This window comes from Chrysochloris asiatica, unplaced genomic scaffold, assembly GCF_000296735.1.
Source record: "Chrysochloris asiatica unplaced genomic scaffold, ChrAsi1.0 scaffold00035, whole genome shotgun sequence".
In the NCBI taxonomy this organism is placed as follows: Eukaryota; Metazoa; Chordata; class Mammalia; order Afrosoricida; family Chrysochloridae; genus Chrysochloris; species Chrysochloris asiatica.
Window position 1 is genome coordinate 22,012,393 of NW_006408553.1, and position 24,171 is coordinate 22,036,563.

The following is a 24,171-nucleotide window of genomic DNA, read 5'->3' on the forward strand; positions in this document are numbered from 1 at the left end:
ATATATAATCCACAAAACTGGACCAACAAGCAGCATCATAATAAGAAAAAAAAACTGAAGTTATCAAGGATTTCATTTTACTTGGACCTACAACTAATGCCCATGAATGGAGAAGTCAGAAAATCATGATGTGTTGCAGCACTGGGAAAATCTGCTGCAAAAGACCTCTTTAAAATGTTAAAAAGCAAAGATATCACTTTGAAGACTACGGTGTTTATGACCTAAGCTATGATAGTTTCAATCACTGCATATACATGAGAAAACTATATAATGAATAAGGAAGACCAAAAAAATAATTGATACCTTTGAATTACTATATTGGTGAAGAGTGAACAAATCTGTCTTAGAAGAAGCACATTCAGAATACTCCTTAGAATTGAAGGTGGGAGACTTCATCTCACATTCTTTGGGCATGTTTTCAGGAAAGATCACTCCCTAAAGCAGGAGACATCATGCTTAGTAAAGTAAAGGGTCAGCAAAAAAACAGAAGACACTCAAAGGGATGGATTAACTCAGTGGCTGTAACAATGGGCTCAAACACAGGAGACACTGTGAAGATGGCAAAGAACCAGGCAGTATTTTGCTTTGTTATACATAGGATTGCTATGAGTTGGCACCAACTTGACAGCACCTAACAACACATGTAACTATGTTCACCTTTCTGAGAAACTGTCAAACTGTCCTCCACTGCAGGTGCATTATTTTATATATCTACCAGCAATGTATGAAGTTTCCAGAGTTTCCCCACAACTTGCTATTTTCCTTTTTTGCTTTCGTTCTAGCCATCTTAGTTAGTGTGACTCAGTTATTTTTAAGAGTATGAAAGATCCTGAGACTAAAAAGTTAGTTTTTTTTTTTTTTAAACAAATAGCTTAGAAACAAATGCATATTAACATTATAAATATGAAAAGTTAACATAGTTACACAAAATAGTTTAATACCAGGGTGACTGAGATGCCAGGGGCAGATCCAATTTACACCTCTGTACTAGTATAATTAGGGAGCTCTGGTAGCGTAGTGGTTACGAATCGGGCTGTGAACCTTAAGGTCAGCAGTTCGAAACTACCAGCTGCTCTGCGGGAGAAAGATGAGGCTTTCTACTCCCGTAAAGATTTACACCCTCGGAAACCCTATACAGGGTCGCTATGGGTCGGAACCGACTCGACGGCACTTAACAACAACAACAACAACAACTAGTATAATTAAGGAACTCTGGTAGCATAGTGGTTACGAATCAGGCTGCTAACCTCAAGGTCGGCTGCTCGAAAATGCCAGCTGTTCCATGGAAGAAAGATGAGGCTCTCTGCTCCCATAAAGATTTACAGCCTTTGAAATTACGAATCGGGCTGCGAACCTTAAGGTCAGCGGTTCGAAACTACCAGCTGCTCCGCGGGAGAAAGATGAGGCTTTCTACTCCCGTAAAGATTTACACCCTAGGAAACCCTGTACAGGGTCGCTATGGGTCGGACCCGACTCGACGGCACTTAACAACAACAACAACAACAACTAGTATAATTAAGGAACTCTGGTAGCATAGTGGTTACGAATCAGGCTGCTAACCTCAAGGTCGGCTGCTCGAAAATGCCAGCTGTTCCATGGAAGAAAGATGAGGCTCTCTGCTCCCATAAAGATTTACAGCCTTTGAAACCCTGTGCAGGGTCACTATTAGTTGTAACCAACTCCACGTACTTAACAACAACTAGTATAATTAAGGCGCCCTGGAAGTACAGTGGTTTAAGTGTTGGGCTGCTAACTGCAAGTCAGTAATTCAAACCCACCAGCTGTTTTGAGGGAGAAAGATGAGGCTGTCTGCTCCCATAAAGGTTTGCAGTCTTGGAAAGTTAGGGAGCACTTTACGTGTACTATAGAGTTGCTATAAGGAGCTCTGGTAGCGTAGTGGTTACAAGTTGGGCTGCAAACCTTAAGGTCAGCAGTTCGAAACTACCAGCTGTTCTGCAGGAGAAAGAAGAGGCTTTCTGCTCCCGTGAAGATTTACAGCCTCAGAAACCCTGTACAGGGTCACTATGAGTCGGAACCGACTCGACAGTACTTAACCACAACAACAACACAGAGTTGCTCTAAATTAGAATTGACTCAATAATCAAGGGTTTTGGTAACTAGTATAATTATTAACTGTACCACCTTTAATTTTCAAAATGTTTTATTTAAATGATAAATTAAAGGAAACTTTAATAGCTAATCTATATTCAGTATTTCCCAGTCATATAAAAAAATATCTCTTAAGGATTTATTTAGCCAAACCAAGACCCAACATTGGATTTGTTGATATGTTGATACATTTAATCTCTATTAGTTTCCCCTTCATCACATTTCTTTCATGCTGGTTAATTAATGAAGAAATTTGTAGAATATCCTCCTTCCTGAGCTTAACTGATTATACCATTTTGATGTCTATTCATTTCTTTCTTTATTATCCTTATTTCTTGTCTTTGGTAGTTGTATCTAGAAATGTGATTAGAAATTTTTGTGCAAGAATATTTTATATGCAAGGTATCCTATTCCATTGCATTGGGAGGCACATGGTATGTGGTTGGCTCCCTTTTAGTGAAGTTAAATCATTGGGCTCATATTTTGTGAGCCAGATCCAGACATAACTTTCCACCAGCCTTTCACCTCATAACTTTAGCAGCTGTGGATGATTGTTCCCTTGTCCCAACACTTCATTAGGAATTGTTATTGGTGACTTTCTCATTCTACTCATTATTTAACAGTCATTTGTTATATTTATTGCCTTCACTAACTATTTGGGTTCCCCAAAATATTGCAGAGTATATGTTTGATTATTTCCCCATCTCTAAAATAAAAAAGAGTTGTCTCCTTAAGTGACCCAAAAGTGAGCAAGGAGGAATTTTTAACATACCTTATGAATTCGTGGAGTTGTATGTATTTGATGTGTTTTAATTCATTATAGTCATTATTTATTTTGATGCTCGAGTTGTCACATTTTGGGGCAAAGGGTGCCTTTTTATCTTGATTCTTGAGTTCTTTTCCATGCGTCAGTAGAATTTGATCGCTATCTTGTTCAGTTTGTAAATTCAGTCCTGCTTCAGGACTGAATTTCTCAAGGAGTCCTGGTTCCTTTTAGAGGGTAATGATATTGAGATTATGAATCTGGATACTGAGGTGCTCATAATCACGGGTGCTGCCATTGCTTCTTGGCCTTTTCTGTGGCCAATTCAAAAGATATATGTATTTTGTACAAAGAGAAAAATTCATCATGAATGAATACTACATTTCAAATTAAAATATCAAGTTAAAGAGTTGAGAACTTACTTCATGAATACTTGTATCTCTTTTCTATTGAATAGAAATAAGATACTTACTTTTTATTTCATTTATACACGTTCATGTAAAAGATACATGATATATAGTATCTAAATTACAGCACCAATATTACTAGCAATACTATTACTAAATGTAGTTCATGTTGTAATTCTTTTTTGTCTTTAAACTAGGTCACACTAAGTATTATATACAGTCAAATTAATGAGTTTTAAAGTTAGTTTAAAAGCCCTGGTGTTGCACTGGTATTAAAGTTTTGGCTGCTAACTGAAACATCTCCCAATCTGCTGGAGAAAGATGAGTCAGTCAGCTTCTGTAAAGATTAAGTCTTGGAAACCCGACAGGGCATTTCTACTCTGTCCTTACAAGGTCACTATGAGTTGGAATCCATTTGACAGCAATTGGATCAGGTTTAAAGTCAGTTTCTTGTCTATGTGGTGATGTCAGTAACTTGAAATATTCTTACATTAATGAGTAGTTTTATATTTTTTGGAACAGCTTTGTTTTGTTTTAAATAATTAAGTAAAATGTTCACATGATTTCAAAGTAAAAACTGTAACAGTAGCATAGGCATGCTAGTTTTCATCCATATTTCCTTCACCCTATTCCTTCCTTCTAAGATATAACCATTCTTATCAGTTTCACATTGATATTTCCATTGCTTCTTTTTTAACAAGCAAACAGATAGATGCATTGTTATTTCTATTCCTCCTGTCTTTCTTACACAAAGGCTTCAACAATTTCATGGGAAAATTCCATTGTCTTTTAATTCCATTTTTGGATCAACTTTTTAAAGCTCCCTTCTATACATAGCCCCTGCCTCACTTCTCCTCCCCACCCCCCAATTAACAATACATCCTGGAGTCCTGCAGAGGTCCTCAGACACAGGCCTCATTCCTTTGTCCAGCTGCACAGAACTGCATTGTGTGCTTGTAATGTTGTTTATTCAGCCAGTCCTCTGCGGATGGATGAGTGGGCTCAACAAGCATTGATTGCATGACTAAATTGTGCCAGGCACTGGGGATACAGGCATGGTCTTTTGCCTCAGAAAACACAGTATAGAGTGAGGGGGAAGACCTCTACAATACAAGTACTTTCCACATAACCAAGTCAGCGCTTGGATCCACTTTGTACAAGGGGCATGTGGTGCTGGGAGGGGATTCTTGCACACAGGAGGGCTACAATAACTGTTTACTGTTTGGCATCTTGCTCTCACATCCCAATGAAAACTTTATATGGGAGAGTCCCCATGTGAGGAAAAGGTTTTTCTAGAGCTTGAAGTTGCTTAGAAAATCATGAGTGCCACCAATTGGTCAAAGAAGAGAAGACCAAAAAGATAGAAGGGTCCTACCCATAAATTACCCCTGGAAAGAGGAAATGTGTCACAGGAGAGCTGTGCTTTAACAAGAACTATTCTAGTATGTCACTGTAGGATAAACACACCACCTCATGATTGGTTTGAACCGCAAGGTTAGCAGTTCAAACTCACCACCTGCTCCTTAGGAACCCTATACAGGGCCGGTAAGAGCAGGAACCGACCCTACTTAACAACACCTATATACACTTTCCCAAGTGGGCCAGTCGTTGTTTACATATAATGAATTCCTTTATTTTCATAACAACTCTAGGAGTAGTGGCTATTTTTACTCACATTTTACCAATAAACTCAAGGCACATAGCAAAAAAATAAAGAAATGCATGAGAAACCTCGAAGGAAAGAAGGAAGAAGTTGCAGCTAAGATGATTGCAAATGGTATACCAAGAAGGACTCACTGGTTCCAAGAATGAGGATGAACTGTTGATACTCCCTCCCACTCACCAACTCACCAACACATGCACACTTTAAATACTCCAGGATTAGAAGACCTCTCAGCGTTTTCTCTGGACTCTTGGGGCACATCTTACACTTCACTTAGCACCTGCTTCCCTGGAGGCGACCAGCTGGATGATCAATCTAAACAGGTAGTGCATGTTTGTGCAGCAGCTGCGAGACCAAAGCTTCCCGGGATGAGGCCGGGCGCCCAGTGGTCTCTCTCTACTGAGCTACTGAGCCTTCCCTTGAGACCCTTCCCGGTATCAGATTCTCAGCTGCTTGCGCTCACATTCACTACAAGGAGGTTACTTTACTTGGGCTCCGACAACACCGTAAAAGTTACAAGAGTCGGGAACAAACCTTGACAGACCTCCGAGGAGCCGAAAGTGAACTGAACACAAATTTCACTTCCAGGTTACCTACAGCAAGGGGGGCACGCACCCGCAGCACGTGTGGGCAAGACTGGTTAGGAGAAAGGGCTCTTCCAGGGGCCTGGCTCCCCGTCTTATAAACACCCCACAGAAGACAGTTCCGTGGCACCCGCCGAGCCTGCAATATCTAGGCCCCGTCCCCTGCCCCAAGCTCCAGGGGCCTCCAGTTCATCCGGTTTCGCGATTATTCCAGGCGCCGCCTGGCGCCCAGACCTAGTATCGCGAGCGGCTGCTAGGGAGCACCTGGCGCTCGTGACGCTGGGCGGGACTGGAGCTGGACTCCGCCTTCCTGGCCACCCATCTTTCCAATTGCCTTCGCGAAATGCTGGGAGTCAGAGCAGAATAATTTGTTAACTCAGTTTAACACCGTTATCGTTGTGAGGTGCGCTCCATTTGACTCTGATTCAACAACCCTACGCATGCAACAGAAGCTGCACAGTCCAGTTCTGCACTCTCTTCACGTTTTTTTTTAATCGCTGTATTTGACCGATAAAAAGAAAAAAAGCTGGCGAAAGAAAGGTTAGGATTCAAACTCAGCAGCAGAGTCACCAAGGAAGGGAGATTTCCAATGGATTAGCTTGACAGGTGGGGCTGGCAAGAGAAACACACTCTAATATAATTAACAGAATAAAAAAACAACGCGCAAGGAAAACATTGGGAGTTTTCAAAAAGCACACCTCAGCTTTACATTAGGTAGGTTATCAAACTAACCCACGTTAAAATGACAATTTAGATGATAACTAGCTTTTGGCAATAGTATTTAGTAAATTGATCCTTCCAGCTCATTATCAGACGGGTAATGTGCCAGCGTCGTAACAAGGTTTAAGGGTGGCACATGTCACACAAGAGCGTGAAGACCCAATCATCACACTTCATGAACCGAAAAGGATCAAACGGGTGTTGTAAGGCTGTGGAGTACGGAATATGTGCTACTATCTTTCAATAAAGGGTGACAAATGTAGTTTACATCATTTCAGTATTGGCATATAAAATCTTGTACACTTAAAAATATCATCGATATCCCAAGATTTATATGTCTGTTTCTACTTTAATAAACGAAAACAAATAAAATTAGCGACCAAAATATTATCTATGTAAATATATTCACCATAGCTCCACCTTCTTTTCTTTTTCTGAACCTGAATTTCTATTGCTTTACGACCAAAGGTCGTGAATCAGAGAAAGCATTGCGGCAGCATTGGCGGAAGTCACTCTTGTGCTTTGCCGTAGCTAGATCCGGATCCCTGGGAAGAACTGGAGGTTAATTTCTTGTCGTGCTTCTGGAGTTTATTACTTAAACGATTTCATTTATTTTTGTTTGTTTGTTTGTGTTCCTTTGCGTTTTCAAGGAGGTCAGAATAATTTATCTACTTCACGGTCTGAGTCTCCGGTGGTGGTTGGTGGAACCCTGCCTGTATAGGTTTCCGGGAGCAGAATGCCTCATCTTTCTCCCGTTGAGTCTCTGTTACTCGAGAAACCCCTACTCCTTTGCCTTGTCCCTTTCCAAAACCAAACCCATTGCGTGGAGTCCTTTCGGCTAGAGTAGAACTGTCCCATAGGGTTTTGCTAGGGGAAGCTGATAGCCGCATCTTTGTCCCGTGGAGCTGGTGTGTTCTAACAGCCAACCTTTCGGGGAGCAGCCTAGGGTTTAATCATTCAATGCTCCACCAGTACCCTCCTTGCTTTTCACACGCTACTCTGATTCCACCTTTGCTCCTCTCCCTCCTCCAGGCCATCTCGGAGTTTTAAGTTTTAGACTGGGAGACTTGGAGAATCCAGGTGGTCTCACCGTTCCTCATTAGTGGGTCCTTCTCTATCGCCATTGTGGTCCTGAAGGGAAGTCCAGCTTCCCCCACCTCGCAACCCCATATCCCGAGGAATGGAACGTGACAGCATTCGAGAAAATCCGTCACCGGAGAACTCGTCCATGCCTGGAGGGCCATCGTCTGCCGCTCTCGGGCAGGCCTTCTCTCAGTTATTACACCGTTTTACCCGCCAGGAGACCCACTCGGGTCAAGGCAGAGATGCAATTTTTCAGGACCTCGGTGCTCTAATAGAAGCCACAGAATATGACAGATTATTTGAGGGGAATGACACATCAGTCCGTGGAATGTCTGAGCTGCTTGGAGAGGTGGCTAAAGCCCTGGGGAGGTATTCCACCCCACCTAAGGAAGAGGGAGGAAGAGGTGATGGCTATTCCGGGGTGGCTGAGAAAGCCACAGAAGTTGGATTACTATTTCTCAAGCTACTTGGGAAAGTTGAAACTGCCAAGAATTCCTTGGTCTACCCTGCATGGAAGACAGGCTTGCATCACTTGGCAGGACCCATTTATATTTTTGCTGTCACACACAGCGTGGAGCAACCGTGGACCAGTCCAAGATCTCAGCACGTTGCTGGAAAAGTACTTTCCTTACTTCTTCAAGTTTCTGACTGTGGCTCTGTGGCAGGATTCCTCCACGGAGAAAATGAAGACGACAAAGGAAGATTTGGTGTGATTATGGGGCTTCTCAAACCCAACTTGAATAAGTGAGTACTCTTGCCCAAAGGGCTACAACACTTGGGTCTCAGTTTTTAAATAAATGTTGGTGCTCAAAGGAACCTTAGTGTTTTTCATCAGTAATAAAAACTAGCCATCCAGTGGGTTTCAACAGGTGTGTCAGAGTAGAATTATGCTTCACAGGGGTTTCAGTGGTTTTTTGGTGGTGGTTCTTTTCAAAATAGATGACCAGATCTTTCTACCATCTGTAGTAGAAAGACCTTCAGTCTTTTAATTAGCAGCTGAATGCATTAACCCTTTGCATCACACAGCGACCTCAGTTAAAATAAGACACATGAAGATTGTTATTTGTTTAAAATGACATAACTGGATAGTAGCAAATTTGAGAGATCATCCAGGTGTCTACTTTTCAGTAGTCTTTCAAGTCCTGATATAGCTGTTCTGGATAAATTGGAAATTCTGTCCCACTTACTTGGAATTAAATTTCTTAAGTTGGGTGGGAGTTTGGAGAGAATTTAAATTTAGGTTTGATTTTATACTTAGGGATTTTGGAACTCATTGCTATTTATTGTAGGGATAGTTATTAGCTAGAAAAGCAATGCCGAAAAAGAAGAACCCTTGAGATTCTATTACCTAATGTGTCTTCTGTGAATTTACATTTTCTGTTTGGTATGTTAGTATTTGGGTCCTCGTATGGCACTGTGGGCTAATGAATCAGACTGCAAAGTCATTTGAACTGCAGGGTCGGTATTTCAAGCTCACCAGCTGCTCCTTGGAAACCCTATACAGGGTCGCTGTGCTCAGAATGGATGCTAGGACACTTAATAACAACAACAATGTTAATATTTGTAATCCTGGAGTGAAAAGAAACAAATGTGTTCATAACGTCATTTACCAGGAACTTGAAGTTAAAAGGCTTGATTGCGAGTCTCTTCGAAACCGAACCCATTGCATCTAATTGGTTCTGGCTCATAGTGACCCTATGGGACAGAGTAGAACTCCATAGGGCTTCTGAGGCTGGAAATGTTTATGGAAGCAGACGGCCTCATCTGTCTTCAATGGAGCCGTGGTGGGTTGAATTACTGACCTTTTGGTAGGCAGCCTGTATTGCATAACCCATAGCACCACCAGGATTCCTGTTTTGAGTCTAGTGCTTCTTGTTATTACTTCTGTATAGTACCAGGCCTGGACTGCCTTCCTGCATCTGTTTCATTATTTGTAATATTACCTGTCACACAGTCATTTTAAGATTACTTCTGTAATGTGTTAAACTCACTTTATAAGCTCACTTTTAAATTGTTAAAATAATAAATAATACATTCCTCACTCTCTTCTGAATATATCTTCTTTGTAACTACTTCTCATTGGATACGCTGCTTTAGAGCAAGAGTCCTGGATAATTGTTGTATGTATTTAGTGTAAGTTACATAAGCGTTTTTGATGTAAATCTTCTATGTTTGTTACACAAATGTGGGATATGTATTTTCAAGGTCAAGAAAATACTGTTTAGCATGAGTTGTTTCCTTTCCTTTGCTACTTAATCACTTACTGTGGTTTCATGTTTCCATTTAGGGAATTGTGGAAAAATAACCCTGCCACCAAACATGTTTTTTCATGGACTCTGCTACAGGTCACTCGACCCTGGCTGAACCAATATCTGGAAAGGATTCTTCCCCCATCATTGCTCATCTCAGATGACTATCAAACTGAGAATAAAATCTTGGGCATATGCTGTCTCCATCACATTGTGCTTAATGTGGTAAGAAACTTATGCTGTCGTCTGTGTTGATGAGGCATACTCAATAATTCACAGGTGCCCCTCATTCCTGGTAGCATGGTTTAATTGTTGCCACTTATATCTTTTATCTATATATTTTATTTTGTTGTTGTTGAGAATATGCATAGCAAAACATACACCAGTTCAGCAGTTTCTTCATGTATAATTTAGTGATATTGATTACATTCTTTGAGTCGTGCAACCATTTTCTGTGTACAAAGGGAGTGGGAGACAACATTCTAACCTCCTCTTTCTTCATAAGGAGGAAGGAGAATCACCATCATCATCAACCTAAGGCCAGTTCCTGTAAGGTAGAGACCCGACATGTCTTCACCCTGCAATCTTCTTTATCCTATTCTGATACCAACCATCTCTCTATGGCACTCTGCCCAGCTGGGTTTTATAATTCATTGCACTGTCCAAACAGAACTTACAGACCATACAATTACGGGGTTTATTAGGGAAGGTAACTATTTATACTGGAGGATTAGAAATATTCAAGATGTAATGCTTTGGTCAGGACAGTCTCTTCTCTTCTGTGTCCACAGGCTGGCGTCTCTCTGATACTTGGCCTGCTTGGGCAATGTTTTTTTCACACTTGGGCAATGTTTTTTTTTCACACTTGGGCAGTGTTTTTTTCACAAAGCTCTTTTCACACTGATAAATGCCTAAAGGGCACTCCTTTCCACTGTAAGCCTTAGCTTCCCAATTAAGAACCTGGAGGCACCTCACTCCCCAAGCAAGCTTCCTGCTCAGAGGCACTTAGCTTTACTTTTTCCATGGCCAGGAAGCCCACTGTACCACCTCATGCTTTTGCTCTTGCTTCTGCTGCTACCAACACTTCTGTGCTGTTTTTCTGGTGTCACAGCTTTTTGTCCTTAGATTGAAGAGGTGGAGTGTACAGGGATCCTGGTATCCAGAGGACACACTCCATGCTTGGCGGCCCTTCTTCCTTGGTAGTATTGAGGGTTCCCCCTTCTGCTGAGACTAGCTCATGTTGTATACAGCTGGATGGCACAATTGGCCCATTTCCTGGTTAAAAATTCCAAGTCACAGCTGTACCATCTAAGCCTTTCAATATCTACCTCAATTTCTCTTACCCAGACCCATCAGAAAAAAAAAAAAAAAAAAAAGATTATTTGGTGGGAGTTACAAAGAATCCTGGTGTGGCTCTGTTTGAACTTCAAGGTCAGAGGTTCAAACTCACCAGCTGCTCCTCAGAAATCCTGTACAGGGTCACCATGAGCCAGAACTGACTCGACAGCACTTACCAACAACAACAAAGACTATTGGTAAAAGAGACATACTAAATAATTCACTATACTGCATCCTCCTCTGAGTTGTTCATCCTCTGTTAACATGAATGCACTGCTTCTTTTTTTCATTTTTTACTGATTTTTTAAATGTTTTATTGTGAATTTATTCCCTCCATGCGTCATCAGCCAACCAAAGGGTATACCACCCTCCCGCCCCCTACCCTCCCACCTCCCTGGTCGTCAGCACACAGCCCCTCTCCCTCTCTGGGTCTAAAGTCCAGCCACTCCATCTCTCCAGGTCATCGTCTCTGCCTCCATCTCAGGCATCACTGCTTCTCTGGATAGGGCCCCGCTCTCCACTCTTCTCCCTTGATGGGTCCCAGGGACCTCCGCTTCTAGACTGAAAAGTTAATCACCCCCCTCCTTGCTACAAAACGTCTACCTTTACATTTCCAACACTCACAATCAGTCCTGATAACAATTATTCACTATTGTATCACAAGAGACCTATCTGCATTTCATTTCATCAGCCCCGCCTAGACACATTGGATACTACTCAATGGAGATTATACCTTCCTCTATGCCCTCTGGATCTAGGTTCCCTCCTGAAAAATTATAAGCCAATCACTTCTTGCCTTTATAGCCCCCCTATTTTGGTTAGCCAATGTCCCAGTTGCCCATCCCTGTCTACTTTGTGTATAGCTGCTGTTGCTGCTGTGTGCCATGGAGTCGGTTCCGACTCATAGTGACCCTGTACAGGGTTTCTGAGGCTGTAAATCTTTACAGGAACAGAAAGCCTCATCTTTCTCCTGCGGAACAGCTGGTAGTTTTGAACTGCTGACCTTGCGGTTTGCAGCCCAATTCGTAACCACTATGCTACCAGAGCTCCTTTTTTGTGTATAGAGGGGGTGGGAAATGCACTGCTTCTTAACCCTTCTCTTTAATCGTCCCATATTGTTGTTGTACAGGGTTTCCAAGGAGCAATTGGTGGGTTTCAACTTGCCATCCAGTGCTTATTCTGTTGTATCACACCAGGACTCTTTGATCCCATATAGATAGTTCTTAAAAGAGTATAATGCTCAATGTTGACTTTCTTTACCAATTAAGCTAAACTGTTGTTTCATATTAAGACTTCAGGGGATATTTTTGGTGTAAGGTTTAAACATTATTTCAAGGCAATAGTTTCAATGTTCTTCTGCTACCCTCCATGGGTTCAGAAAGTCCAGAGTCCATGAGAATTTAAAGTTTTGTTCTTCATTTCACCCACTTTGATCCAGATTCTTTTATGGAATGTTAGATCAAAATGTTCAGTAATGGTAGCCAGTACCGTCTAGTCCTTGATGCGCTCATTGTTTATGGAGGCAATTAGTTAGCTACACATTCCATATCCTCTTACTACTTTTTCTCCTTCTTCCTTTTTGCTCCAGGCAAACAGAGACCAGTTGTTTGTTGGACCTTGGATGGCTACTTGCAAGATTTTAAGACTTCAGGCATTATACAACAAAACTAGGAGGTAGAACAGAAGCTCTAAGCACAATTTTGGATTCTTGGTGTGGCACTGTAGGATCTGTACTGGACTGCAAATCATAAGGTCAGAGGTCCAAACCCACCAACCACTCCTCAGAAACCCTATACAGAATTGACTCAATGGCACATAACCACAAGCACACTATTGGGTCACTAACTAGGATGTCCCATGAAACACTGACCCCAAATTTCCAAATCAAGGAATCAAATCCCATGAGGTTATATATAAGCCATCTTAGATGCTATTTTTGATTTGTTTTGTTTTGTTTTGGTAGGGAGGGGTCATTGTTGTAAACATAACTTTTGCCACTTCCACTTTTTACACGTGTATAACATTGACAGCAATAGCAGTAATCAGCTGTGCAGCCCTGACCGTAATGCCGTTTTTCCATTGCTGTAAACTGAAACTCAGTACTCCATAAGCAATAATCCCCCTTTTCTCCCTCCCTCCCACTCTTGGTATAACCACTAGTAAAGTTTGGTTTCTATATATTTACCTTTTTTTATCCTTTTATATAAATGAGGTCATGTCATATTTATCGGTTTTTTAATTGACTTGTTTTATTCATGTCTTCAAGCTCCATCTCATACATTGTAACATGTATCAAAACGTCATTTCTTCTACTGGATGAGTTGTTAAGTGCCGATGAGTTGTTTCTAACTCATAGTGATCCTGTATAGGGTTTTTAAGGAGCGGCTAGAAGGTTTGAACTGCCAGCCTTTGGTTAGAGCCACACCAGGACTCCGCTGGATGAGTAGTACCATATTTGATTTATCCACCTATCTGTTGATGGGCATTTAGATTGTTTCTGCCTTTTGGTTTTGTGAACAGTGCTGCAGTGAACAAGTAGACAAGTCTACCTTTGAGTCTTTGCTTTCAAGTTTCTGTGGTACATACCTATACCTAGGGGTGGAATTGCTGGATAATATGGAAGTTCTGTTTTTAGTTTTTTGAGGAACTGCTGCACTGTTTTCTATAATGGCAATACGATTTTGCATTCTCACCAGAAGAAATTTCATCACAATTTAAGAAAACAGTTTTAATAATTTTTTTAGTTTGTTTTGTCATCGTAGCCGCTGCTGCTGCTTGTTGTTACTTCTCATCGAGTCACTACCAACTCACTGACCTTCTGCACAACAGAACGAAACAAAGTTTGGTCCTGTGCCAAGCTTACTGTCATTGCTACGCTAGAGTCCATTGCTGCTGTCACAGTGCCAGTCCACCTCGTTGGGGGTCTTCCTCTTTGTCAAGCATGATGTCCTTCTCCAGGGACTGGTCCCTCTGGATATTATGGATCTCTTCTAATCAGTTGGTCAGTTAACTGTCTTCCAGATTTCTTGGCATACATGACTGAGTTCCTCCAGTGTTGCCTCAGTTTGTTGGAAGATTTCAATTTGTATTCCATCAATTCCTGGAGCCCTGCTCTTTGCCAGTGCCTTCAGTGCACCTTGGACTTCTTCTTTCAGCATCATTAGCTGTTTATCATATCTCTTTCTTAAAATAATTTTTGGTACAATGACTCTGTATTCCTTCCATCTTTTTTAGATACTTTCTACATCACTCAATATTTTGCCTAAAGAATCTTTCAGTATTGCAAGTCAAGGCTTGGATTTTTGTTTTTTTCCAGTTTTTTCAGCTTAAGACATGCTGAGTGTGTTCTTTGATTTTGTTTTTCTAACTTCAGGTGTTTGCACATTTCATAAAAATATTTAACTTTGTCTTCTCAAGCTGCCCTTTGGAATTTTCTGTTTAGCTCTTTTACCTCCTCATTTCTTCTATTTGCATTAGCACCTCTATGCTGGAAAGGAGGTTTCAAGGTAGGTCTCTTCTGACATCCGTTTTCATCTCTTCTTTCTTTCTTGTCTTTTTAATGATCTTTTGCTTTCTTCCTGTATAATGTTCTTGATGTCATCCCACAACTCTCTGGTCTTCAGTTATCAGTGTCCAATTCATCAGATCTCTTCTTCAGATGATCTCTAAATCAGGTAGGGTATGATCAAGGTCGTATTTTAGCTCTCGTAAACTTGTTTTAATTTTCTTCAGCTTCAGCCTGAACTTGCATATGAGCAATTGATGGTCCGTTCCCACAGTCTACCTCTGGCCTTTTTTTGCAGATCGTATGGAACTTTTCACCATCTCTTTCCAGTATTGTAGTCAGTTTGATTTCTGTATATACTGTCTGGTGAGGTAAGGTCCATGTGTATTGTTATCTGTTATGTTGTTTAAAAAAGGTTTTGCAGTGAAGAAGTCATTGGTCTTGCAAAATTCTATCGTGTGATCTCTGGATCATTTTTGTCACCAAGACCATATTTTCCAACTACTGATCCTTCCTTTTTGTTTCCAACCTCTGCATTACAATCATCTGTAATTATCAATACATCTTGATTGCATGTGTGATCAATTTCAGACTGAAGAAGTTGGTAGAATTCAATTTTATCACCGCTGGCTTTTGTGGTTGGTGCATAAATTTGAATACTAGTGGTATTGATTGGTCTTCCTTGTAGGCATATGGATATTATCCTCTCACAGATAGCATTGTGCTTCAAATAGATCTTAGAATGCTCTTTTTGACGATGAATGTGGTGTCACTCCTTTTTAGTTTGTCATTCCTAGCATAGTAAACCATATGATTGTCAGAATCAGAATGGCTCATACCAGCCCATTTTAGCTCACTAATGCCTAGGATATCAATGTTTATGCATTCCATTTCATTTTTCACAGTTTCCAATTTTCCTAGATTCATAATTCATACAGTCAGCTGTTCCTCCTCATTTTGAGTTGTGTCCCTTAGCAAATGAAGATCCCTAAATCTTTACTCCATTCATGTCATCATGGTCAACTCTGCTTTGAGGAGGCAGCTCTTCTCCAGTCATATTTTAAGTGCCTTCCAACCTGAGGGGTTCGTCTTCCGGCACAATATCTGACAACATTTTGGTGCTCGTCATCACTTTTCAATATTCAATATTCTTGTGGTTTCTCACAGAGTTCCACTGCTATTCATAATGTTTCCAGTGACTAAATATTTGGAAGTAGTCCTTCTCTCCTTCTTCCTAGTCTTAGTGTGAAAGTTCAGTTGAAGCCTGTCCACCATGGGTGACCCTGATGCTATTTAAAATACCTGTGACATAGCTCCCAGTGTCACAGTAACATGCAAGTCACCTCAGTATGACAAACTGTTAGGCGAGTGGTGGATTAAAGCTGCTAAATAACCAAATTCACTTGTTCATATTTTCTCTCCTTCTACTTTCCTTCTGCTATCCTAGTAGTTATATGTCCTTGTTAATATAATAACTGTAAGGATAATTATAGAAGAAATAGGAAGCTATAGATCATTGGCAAGTTAAACATCCAGATCTTGAATAACTGCTGATTATTTCAATGAACAACAACAAAATCATAAAAGGATTGTACCAAAGTATGCAAGGAAACTTTTTTAAAAGTAGAGACCGTAGTATAATGAACCTCCATGTACCCATAATCTATTTTTTTAATTGCCAACATTTTGCCATCCTTGGGAAACTTTTTTTTTTTTAATTGGGTAATTTCTCTAATTGCAGCCAGCTGCTGACTTGCTCCAGTACAACAGGGCGGAGGTTCTATACCATGCCATTTTCAACCACCTGTACACACCAGAGCACCAGCTCATTCAGGTAAATGCCAAAAGTTCTTCACAACTGTAAGTTGAGCCTCTAACTTTAAGTTGAAGATGGAAATACATGACTGGGAATAGTTGGGAGCTATTTTCCTCTCTTGGAAAATATGGATAATAATGGAAAGCTGTTGCCAAGTTGAAAATATGTAGGTAGCAAATAACAGATGAAACGATTTCAACACCAAGCATATATCCACATTCCTGAGTCCCCACAGAAAAGCCAGTTCTTTTATTTTCCAATTTCGTTCAGTTATATGTCAGTTGAAGGCAAATTTGTGTCTGAAAAAGTTCTAATTTTTATTCATTGTTATTTCTCCTTTGTTGTTTAATATCACCATGTACACTGGAATCTACTTGTATGTTGGACATTTTAGTGTGTCATATGTTTATTCATCCAACAGACATTAATTTAGCTAACACTTATTTGTGTCGGGAACTATTGTACATCCTAAATGAGTCAGATGAAGTTTCTGGCTTAAAAAAATCCTGTGGAAAGGCATTTATATAAACATATCAATATTTATACATATATCTATAGCACAAAGTGATAAAATATATTAAAATAGCTGCTGACAAACTCCTTGCTGCCAGGTAGTCAATTCTGACTCATACCCTAGAGGATAGAGTAGACTTGCTCAGGGTGTCCACGACTGTAAATTTTTATGAGAACAGGCAATCTTAGCTTTCTCCTGAGGAGCAGCTGGTGACTTTGAATCACTGATTTACAGTTAGCAGCCCAGTGTGTAACCCACTGCACCGCTAAGAGGTCTGTATAAAATATAGGGATGTCTGGTTGTTTTAGGGAACTAACCAAGTTTGATGCTGTTGAAAGTGATTATAGAAAGCTTCAGAAAAGAAGCGATGCTTGCTAATATAGGATAACTTTTGTTTGTGAAGACTGAATTTCTTAGAGGTGGAATACTGTGATTCTCATTTTAGTACTTCACATTTAAGAAATATTATTTGGGGTATTGTGAATTCAGTTACCAGTAACCAAAAAGGCTGGGGCTCTTGAGATGGTTGAGAAAGGATATTTAAAATAATTAAGATTAAAATCAAATACCATAGTAGAACCTAGACACTGAAACTTTAAATGTTGCTGTAGAGTCAGTTCTGACCCATAGTGACCCTGTGTAGGGTTTGTGAGGAGCAGCTTGTTGAGCTTGAACCTCCAACCTTGCAGTTTAAACGACTTTGCATTCTAGCGCATTAACCCACAGCGCCACACCAAGACTCCTGAAACTTTAAATAATTTAAAGGGGTCAAATTTGATACAAATTAGCACATCTTTGATTCTATTTTAGAAATAGTTTAAATACATGTAAATATCACTAAACCTAAGACTCCTAAAACAAACTGCTTAAGTCAAATCCGCCTCATAGTTGGCCCAACAGGGCAGAGTATACAACTGCTCCACAGGGTTTCTGAGACTATAAACCTTTATGGGAGCAGACTGACACATTTTTCTCTGATGGAGAGTCTGAGAGGTTTGAACCTCCAGTCTTTCAGTTATCAACCAAGTGCTTAATCCACTGTGCCACCCGGACTCCTTAGACTCCTAAAACCTGGGTTAAAGTCTCAGCTCTGGGACTCTGGAGTCTGCCACTAGCTCATGTCACTTCTTCCTATTTTACAAATTAGCAAAGCACACTGCTAAGGGGAAGATATTAACTTATTTGAGACTACCATATGGATATAAAAAGTTTATAAAATATAAAGTAATATACATTTGATGTGCTATTTTTAGTATCTTTTATAATCCGATATGAACCCCAAAGAATAAATTATATTAAAGTTCCTAGAAAACTCAGTGAGGGTAGGAACACAAACTGGATAAACCATGTTTCCTTTCCTTCCCTTCCTCCCAGGCTGTGCTTCTGTGTCTGCTGGATTTATTTCCCATCCTGGAGAAAACTCTGCAGTGGAAGGGAGATACTGCTCGACCCACCACACACTGTGATGAGGTCCTGCAACTGATACTAACCCACATGGAGCCAGAGCACCGCCTTCTCTTACGCAGAAGTTATGCAAGAAACCTACCAGCTTTTGTGAAAAGGTGAAGCCCTGGGCTGCTGGTCAGAACATATCCCCTACTTCCAACTCTTTGGCATCATGTTTTGTTTGTTTTTTAATTGTGAATTCAGTGAAAGTTTACAGGGAAGATCATCAGTTTTACATTCAACAAATCACACACCTTGTTTAATTACAATGATTGTAATCCCCTCCATGTTCCATTGTTGTTGTTGTTGTTGTCAGGTGCCATCGAGTCGGAACCGACTCATAGCGACCCCATGCACAGCAGAACGAAACAATGCTCGATCCTGGGCCAACCTCACCACCGCTGCCACCCCCGAGTCCATCAATGATGCCACCGGGCCGATCCATCTCGTTGGAGGTCTTCCTCTTTTTCTCTGACCCTCCACCCTACCCAGCATGACATCCTTCTCCAACGATTGTTTCCTCCGGACTACATGTCCAAAGTAGGAGAGACGAAGCTTAGCCATCCTGGCCTCCAAGGAGCACTCTGTCTGCACTTCTTCCAAAACAGATCTATTGGTTCTTTTGGCAGTCCATGGCACCCTCAGTATTCTCCTCCAACACCACAACTCAAAGGCATCAATTCTTCTACGATCCTCTTTATTCACTGTCCAGCTTTCGCATCCATATGAGACTATTGAAAACACAATGGCCTGGGTCAGGCGCACCCTAGTCCTCAAGCTGACATCTCTGCTCTTCAATACTTAAAAAAGTTCCTGTGCAGCAGATTTGCCCAGTGCAATACGTCGTCTGATCTCTTGACTGCTACTTCTGTGAGTGTTGATAGTTGATCCAAGAAGAATGAAGTCCTTGACAACTTCAATCCTTTAACCATGTTCCATTAGTTAACAGTATTTCTCTCTATTCAGTTTAGCTTTTTTGTTGTTGTTGTTGTTAATACTCAGGCATATATAATAATTTACACCACCAAAGGGTACATTCTGCAAGTCTGCCTCCTGGCCACCAGCTCTTAGTCCCTCTTTTTCCATGAGTCTAGAGTCCTCATCTCTACCTCCATCCCTGGTGTTGCTGCTTCTCTGGATAGAGTCCCGCATTCCACTTGTGCTAGATGGTCCTAGGATCCTTTGTTTCTGGACTGTAACATTAACTACTCCCCCGTTTTTTATATGAAACTTCTACCTTTACAATTGTGACAGCCACAATTAGTCATAACTATTACTCACGGAAGCAGCAGTCAAGAGATCAAATGAATTATTGCATTAAGCAAATCTGCTGCACAAGGACTTTTTAAAGTGTTGAAGAGCAAAGATATCAGTTTGAGGACTAAGGTGCACCTGACCCAAGCCATGGTGTTTTCAATAACCTCATATGCATGCAAAAGCAGGACAGTGAATAAGGAAGACCGTAGAATTGATACCTTTGAGTTATGGTGTTGGAGGAGAATATTGAAAGTGCCATGGGCTGCCAAATGAACCAATAAGTCCGTTTTGGAAGAAGTGCAGCCAGAGTGCTCATTGGAGGCCAAGATGGCCAAACTTTGTCTCTCATACTTTGGACATACTGTCAGGAGGGAACAGTCGCTGGAGATGGGTGAAGGGTATCATGTTTTGTAAGGTGGAGGGTCAGAGAAGAGGAAGACCCGCAACGAGATGGATTGGCCAAGTGGCAACATCGATGGACTCAAACATGGCAATAGTGACGTTGGCCAGGATCGGGCAGTGTCTTGTTCTGCTGTGCATAAGGTTGCTATGGGTCAGTACCTACTCGATGGCACCTGACAACAATTATTCACTATTGAATCATAACAATCTTATCCCCATCTCTTTTAACCAGACCCATCTAGACAAGATGAAAACTATTCAATGGGGACTCTTTCTTGCCCCCCACATCTTAAACTCCCTTTTGAAACCTGTAAGCCAGTCACTTCATGACTTTATTGTCCCCCCCTTTAGGTAGCCAGTGTATAAGTTGCCTGTCCCTATCTACCCTGTACACAAGGGATAGCATTGATACTTGATGTGAAGACTCCTTCCCTCTCTGTCGGTATTTAGAGTTACTACCTCCATGAGTATAGGTCAGGTATCATGTTTTTTCATTCAATTTTAGGTTGGGGATTTTAACTGTTCGGCACTTGAAGAGGCTGGAACGAGTCATCATTGGTTATCTGGAGGTTTACGATGGACCAGAGGAAGAAGCTAGACTGAAGATATTGGAGACCCTAAAACTTCTTATCCAGCATTGTTGGCCCAGGTATAGTAGCCAAGAAGACAGGTGTGCAATCAAGGGCAAAATCTAGCTGGTGTCTGTTTAAAAGGTGACCAGCTGTACATGCAATACAAAGAAAGAATTAAGGACATGCTGCTATATATTTCAATTTTTTCCATCTTCACAAACCTGTAGGATTTTGAACTGAAACAATGCATTGAAAAGATAAATTCTGTAGTTACTTCAGGTGGCTGTAATTGGTCTGTCAGATACCAATTACAGATTTTGACACTTAAATCAATCCTCTTTTAAAATCAAGTGTATCCTAAGAATGGCTTATAACAGGTGTTCTAAGACCCACCGAGGTACTCTTTCATGTTCCACAGGAAAAAAAAAATGTTCTCTGGTCCTACAAGTTAAACATCTCTCTAAATTTATAATATATATTAGATTATTAAGAGACATTTAGAAGTGCTGCAAATGCCTAATGAAGTTCCATAAACCTAATTGAGAATGGAACACATTATAGCACATCATTTAACATCTGCAGAGCACTGACCAGAATACTAACTTATGATATACTTACTTAGCATCCCAACTCTGGGTTGCGGTAGGTGTCAGAAACAATAAACTTGAACCCAAACTGCTAGTCAGAAAGAAGCTGAACTAAAGTTTAATTCAGTTAGTAACCCAGCAATGTAGAAATCTATTCTTGACTACCTTATGCCACTTTATTGTAAATATAAAAAGAATGGAGACTATCCCCCACCCCCATGATAGCCTTTTCATTCATTAGTCACTGAATGTTCTATGCAATTCTCCTATATTGTTATTAATTCCATGTGACCAGGGTGTCCAGCTCATTAGCCTGCAGTACCACACCAGCTGTTAAGTGCCATCTATTTGGTTCAGATTCATTGCGCCCATGAACAGGTTTCTAAGGAGCAGCTGTTGGGATTAAACTACCTACCTTTGTGGTTAGCAGTCCACACCTGGGCTCCTAGACAGTACTTAACTTGTAATTTGACTGCATTTGTTTACCGTATTTTTCCCTACTCAACTGTGAGCTTCAGGAGGGTGGGAAACTCCCAGCATATAAGTACCCAAATATCTGAAGAATGGACAATAATAGAATGAAATTGACAAATGAGACAATCAAAATTCTTTATCATGTTTTATAAGAACAGAAAACAAGACTCTGCTAAGTAGAAAGGTGAACAACTGTAGGAAGGTTAGAATAAGTATGTCATGTGTATAGATGGAGGATCCCAGGTGGTACATTAGTTAAGCACTTGACTGCTAACTGAAAGGTCAGCAGTTTAAACCTACCAACTGCTCTGAGAAACATGTGGCAGTCTACTTCAATAAAGATTGTGGTTAAGTGCCGTCGAGTGAATTCTTACTGATAGCGACCCTGTATAGGGTTTCCAAGGAGCACCTAGTGAGTTTGAACCACGAACCTTGCAAATAAAACTGACCTTGAGGTCAAGTGCTTATCCTACAGTGCCACACCAGGCTTGGTATAGTGCTGTAGGATAATCACTGGACTGCTAATAGAAAGATCAATGGTCCAAATCCACCAGCCGCTCCTCAGAAACCCTGTACAGGGTCACTGTGAGTCAGAACTATTTGATGGCACATAAAAAACAACAAACATCTCTGCTGCAATCTCAACAATGGGTTTGCTATGAATGATGTAGGGTACAGGAACGTTTATCTGGGACAGATAAGAGTTGGAGGATTGAATAACATAAAAAACCAAGGAAACCATTGAATACTTTTTAGAAGGGATTAGTTTTTAGGATTAATACATAGAAGAGGTCTGGCTTAAGTGATGGATAAGCTAGCATCTGAAATTAAATGACAAAAAATTCTAATTGATACTTAAGTTCTAGAAGCCAAGCTTATTTCCTTCATTTTTTAATTTACTTTCTAGGCATATTGTTACACTGTTGAGTTGGTTTCAACTCATAGCAACACTTTATAGGGTTTCTGAGGAGCGGCAGATAGGTTTGAACTACTGATGTTGCAGATAGCAGTCCAGTGCTTCTGTACCACCACACCAGGACTCTTATATGGCCAGAGGTACAGGTCCTTGGTTAAGAACCTGGTTTTTTCAGCCTTTACTTATAGTACTTAAATGCAAGCTTCTGGATATTATACTTGGTAGGCAGTATGCTGTAGACAAAGTAGGAGTGTAGGGTTCTGCCCTACGTAGATCTGTGGTCTTTTAAGTCATTTATTGACTTCAATTCCAGTTATGAGGGCTTTGTACTATGTAGTCTTTGAAGACTCTTCCAGTTTTATTATCTTAAGGGTTAGACTCTCTTTCTTGATTCCAGAGTTTCCTGCAGACTTGTGGTGTTACTGAAAGCTCTCTTGAAACTGGTATGTGATGTAGCAAGGGATCCAAACCTTACACCTGAGCCTGTGAAGACCACCTTGTTACAGGAGGCCACAGATTGCCTGATTCTCTTGGACCACTGCTCACAGGGCCGGGTGAAGGTAAGGGAGAAAGAGTCCCTAACTGTTTCAGTTGGGCCTCATTATCCTTAGGTAATTCCTATGATTGATTACTATTTACATGCCTAAATTAGGAAACTAAGATGGAGGATTTCAGCTCTCCACTTCAGCCCTTAGCCTTCAATAATTAAACCAATACCTTATTCTTCCTTTAATACTAAACACTTTAGACCAAATGGCAAAAGACTCAACAAATGTTTCTGAGGTAAGGACAAAAGAAAATGGTGAGAAACAAGAAAATAGTTTTAATGTCATCTTATGAAATTTTTTTTTTTTTAAAAAGGACAAAAGGCCACCAAGGAGTAATAATATACGTTAATATACTGGATAGAATAATTCAATAGGATGGAACTTTTCCAATGTTCGAAATGTTTCCACTTTTTCTGGGGCCAGCCATCTCTTAGATAGATGCTTTTCTATAGTCTGTTTGCCACAGCATATGTTAACATGGATTTAATAAGACTTGCCTCAACTTACCACATTTAGAATTTGTCTATTATAAAGGCAGAATGAAAAGAAATTCATATTCTAAAAATATTTAGAATATCTCAGCTATTTAATCTTAGGCAATTTTCAAGCCCTAGATCCAGTTTACCCTGGCTGGTATAACTGCTTCTGCATGAGCTAGCAGGCCATTTGCAAGCACACCAGTACAAATCCTAAAGTAGCGCTTTCTGATCATTCTGTGAACTGGCCATCCCCCAGTGCCATCCACTCTTTCCTTAAGTATGGTACCAACAGTAAGGTGGAGGGAATGCAGAAGAGGGAAACATATTCAATTAAAAAACAAAACAAGAAATAAAGATCTGCTTTTTTTTTTTTTTTTCTTCCTTGTTTCAGGGTCTCCTGGCTAGAATTCCCCAAAGTTGTCAAGAAGGCAAGGTGGTGAACTGTATCAGAAAAGTGCAGCAAGCTTCTGGTGGCGCTCACAGTGATGGAACTTAAGATTTGTATTACTTACCCAAAGATGAAACTGTTTTCTTTTTGTCTCTGATTGTATAAATGGTGTTTTATGGGAAAAGTTATTTTTATACCAAACACTGTTACATCTTTTTATTTCCTTTTGCCCTGAGGGGAGTTGGAAAGAGGATGAGAAAGAAGTTAAGCCATCATTTCTAAATCAAAGTTTCTTGCAGGGGGATGAGGGCAGACACATACACACAAAGGAAACAAGGGTGGACTATATTT

The 24,171-nt window shown here is 40.5% G+C and overlaps 1 protein-coding gene across 1 annotated transcript; it reads left to right on the forward strand.

The window, feature by feature from the left end:
• Window positions 1–7,426: 7,426 nt before the first annotated feature.
• On the forward strand, window positions 7,427–24,017 carry TTI2 (TELO2 interacting protein 2). Its single transcript, XM_006859975.1, has 7 exons — window positions 7,427–8,073; window positions 9,617–9,803; window positions 16,163–16,255; window positions 18,126–18,313; window positions 20,362–20,505; window positions 22,803–22,965; window positions 23,824–24,017. The coding sequence occupies exons 1-7, from the start codon at window positions 7,427–7,429 to the stop codon at window positions 23,926–23,928; spliced, it is 1,527 nt and encodes a 508-aa protein (XP_006860037.1). The 3' UTR covers window positions 23,929–24,017.
• The last annotated feature ends 154 nt before the right edge of the window (window positions 24,018–24,171 follow it).

Bases quoted from the DNA above. Each gene is read 5' to 3' on its own strand.
- TTI2 (XM_006859975.1), top strand. From the start codon at position 7,427: ATGGAACGTGACAGCATTCGAGAAAATCCGTCACCGGAGAACTCGTCC. The intron at 9,804-16,162 runs GTAAGAAACTTA...CTCTAATTGCAG, and splicing joins ATCACATTGTGCTTAATGTG to CCAGCTGCTGACTTGCTCCA. The intron at 20,506-22,802 runs GTATAGTAGCCA...TCTTGATTCCAG, and splicing joins ATCCAGCATTGTTGGCCCAG to AGTTTCCTGCAGACTTGTGG.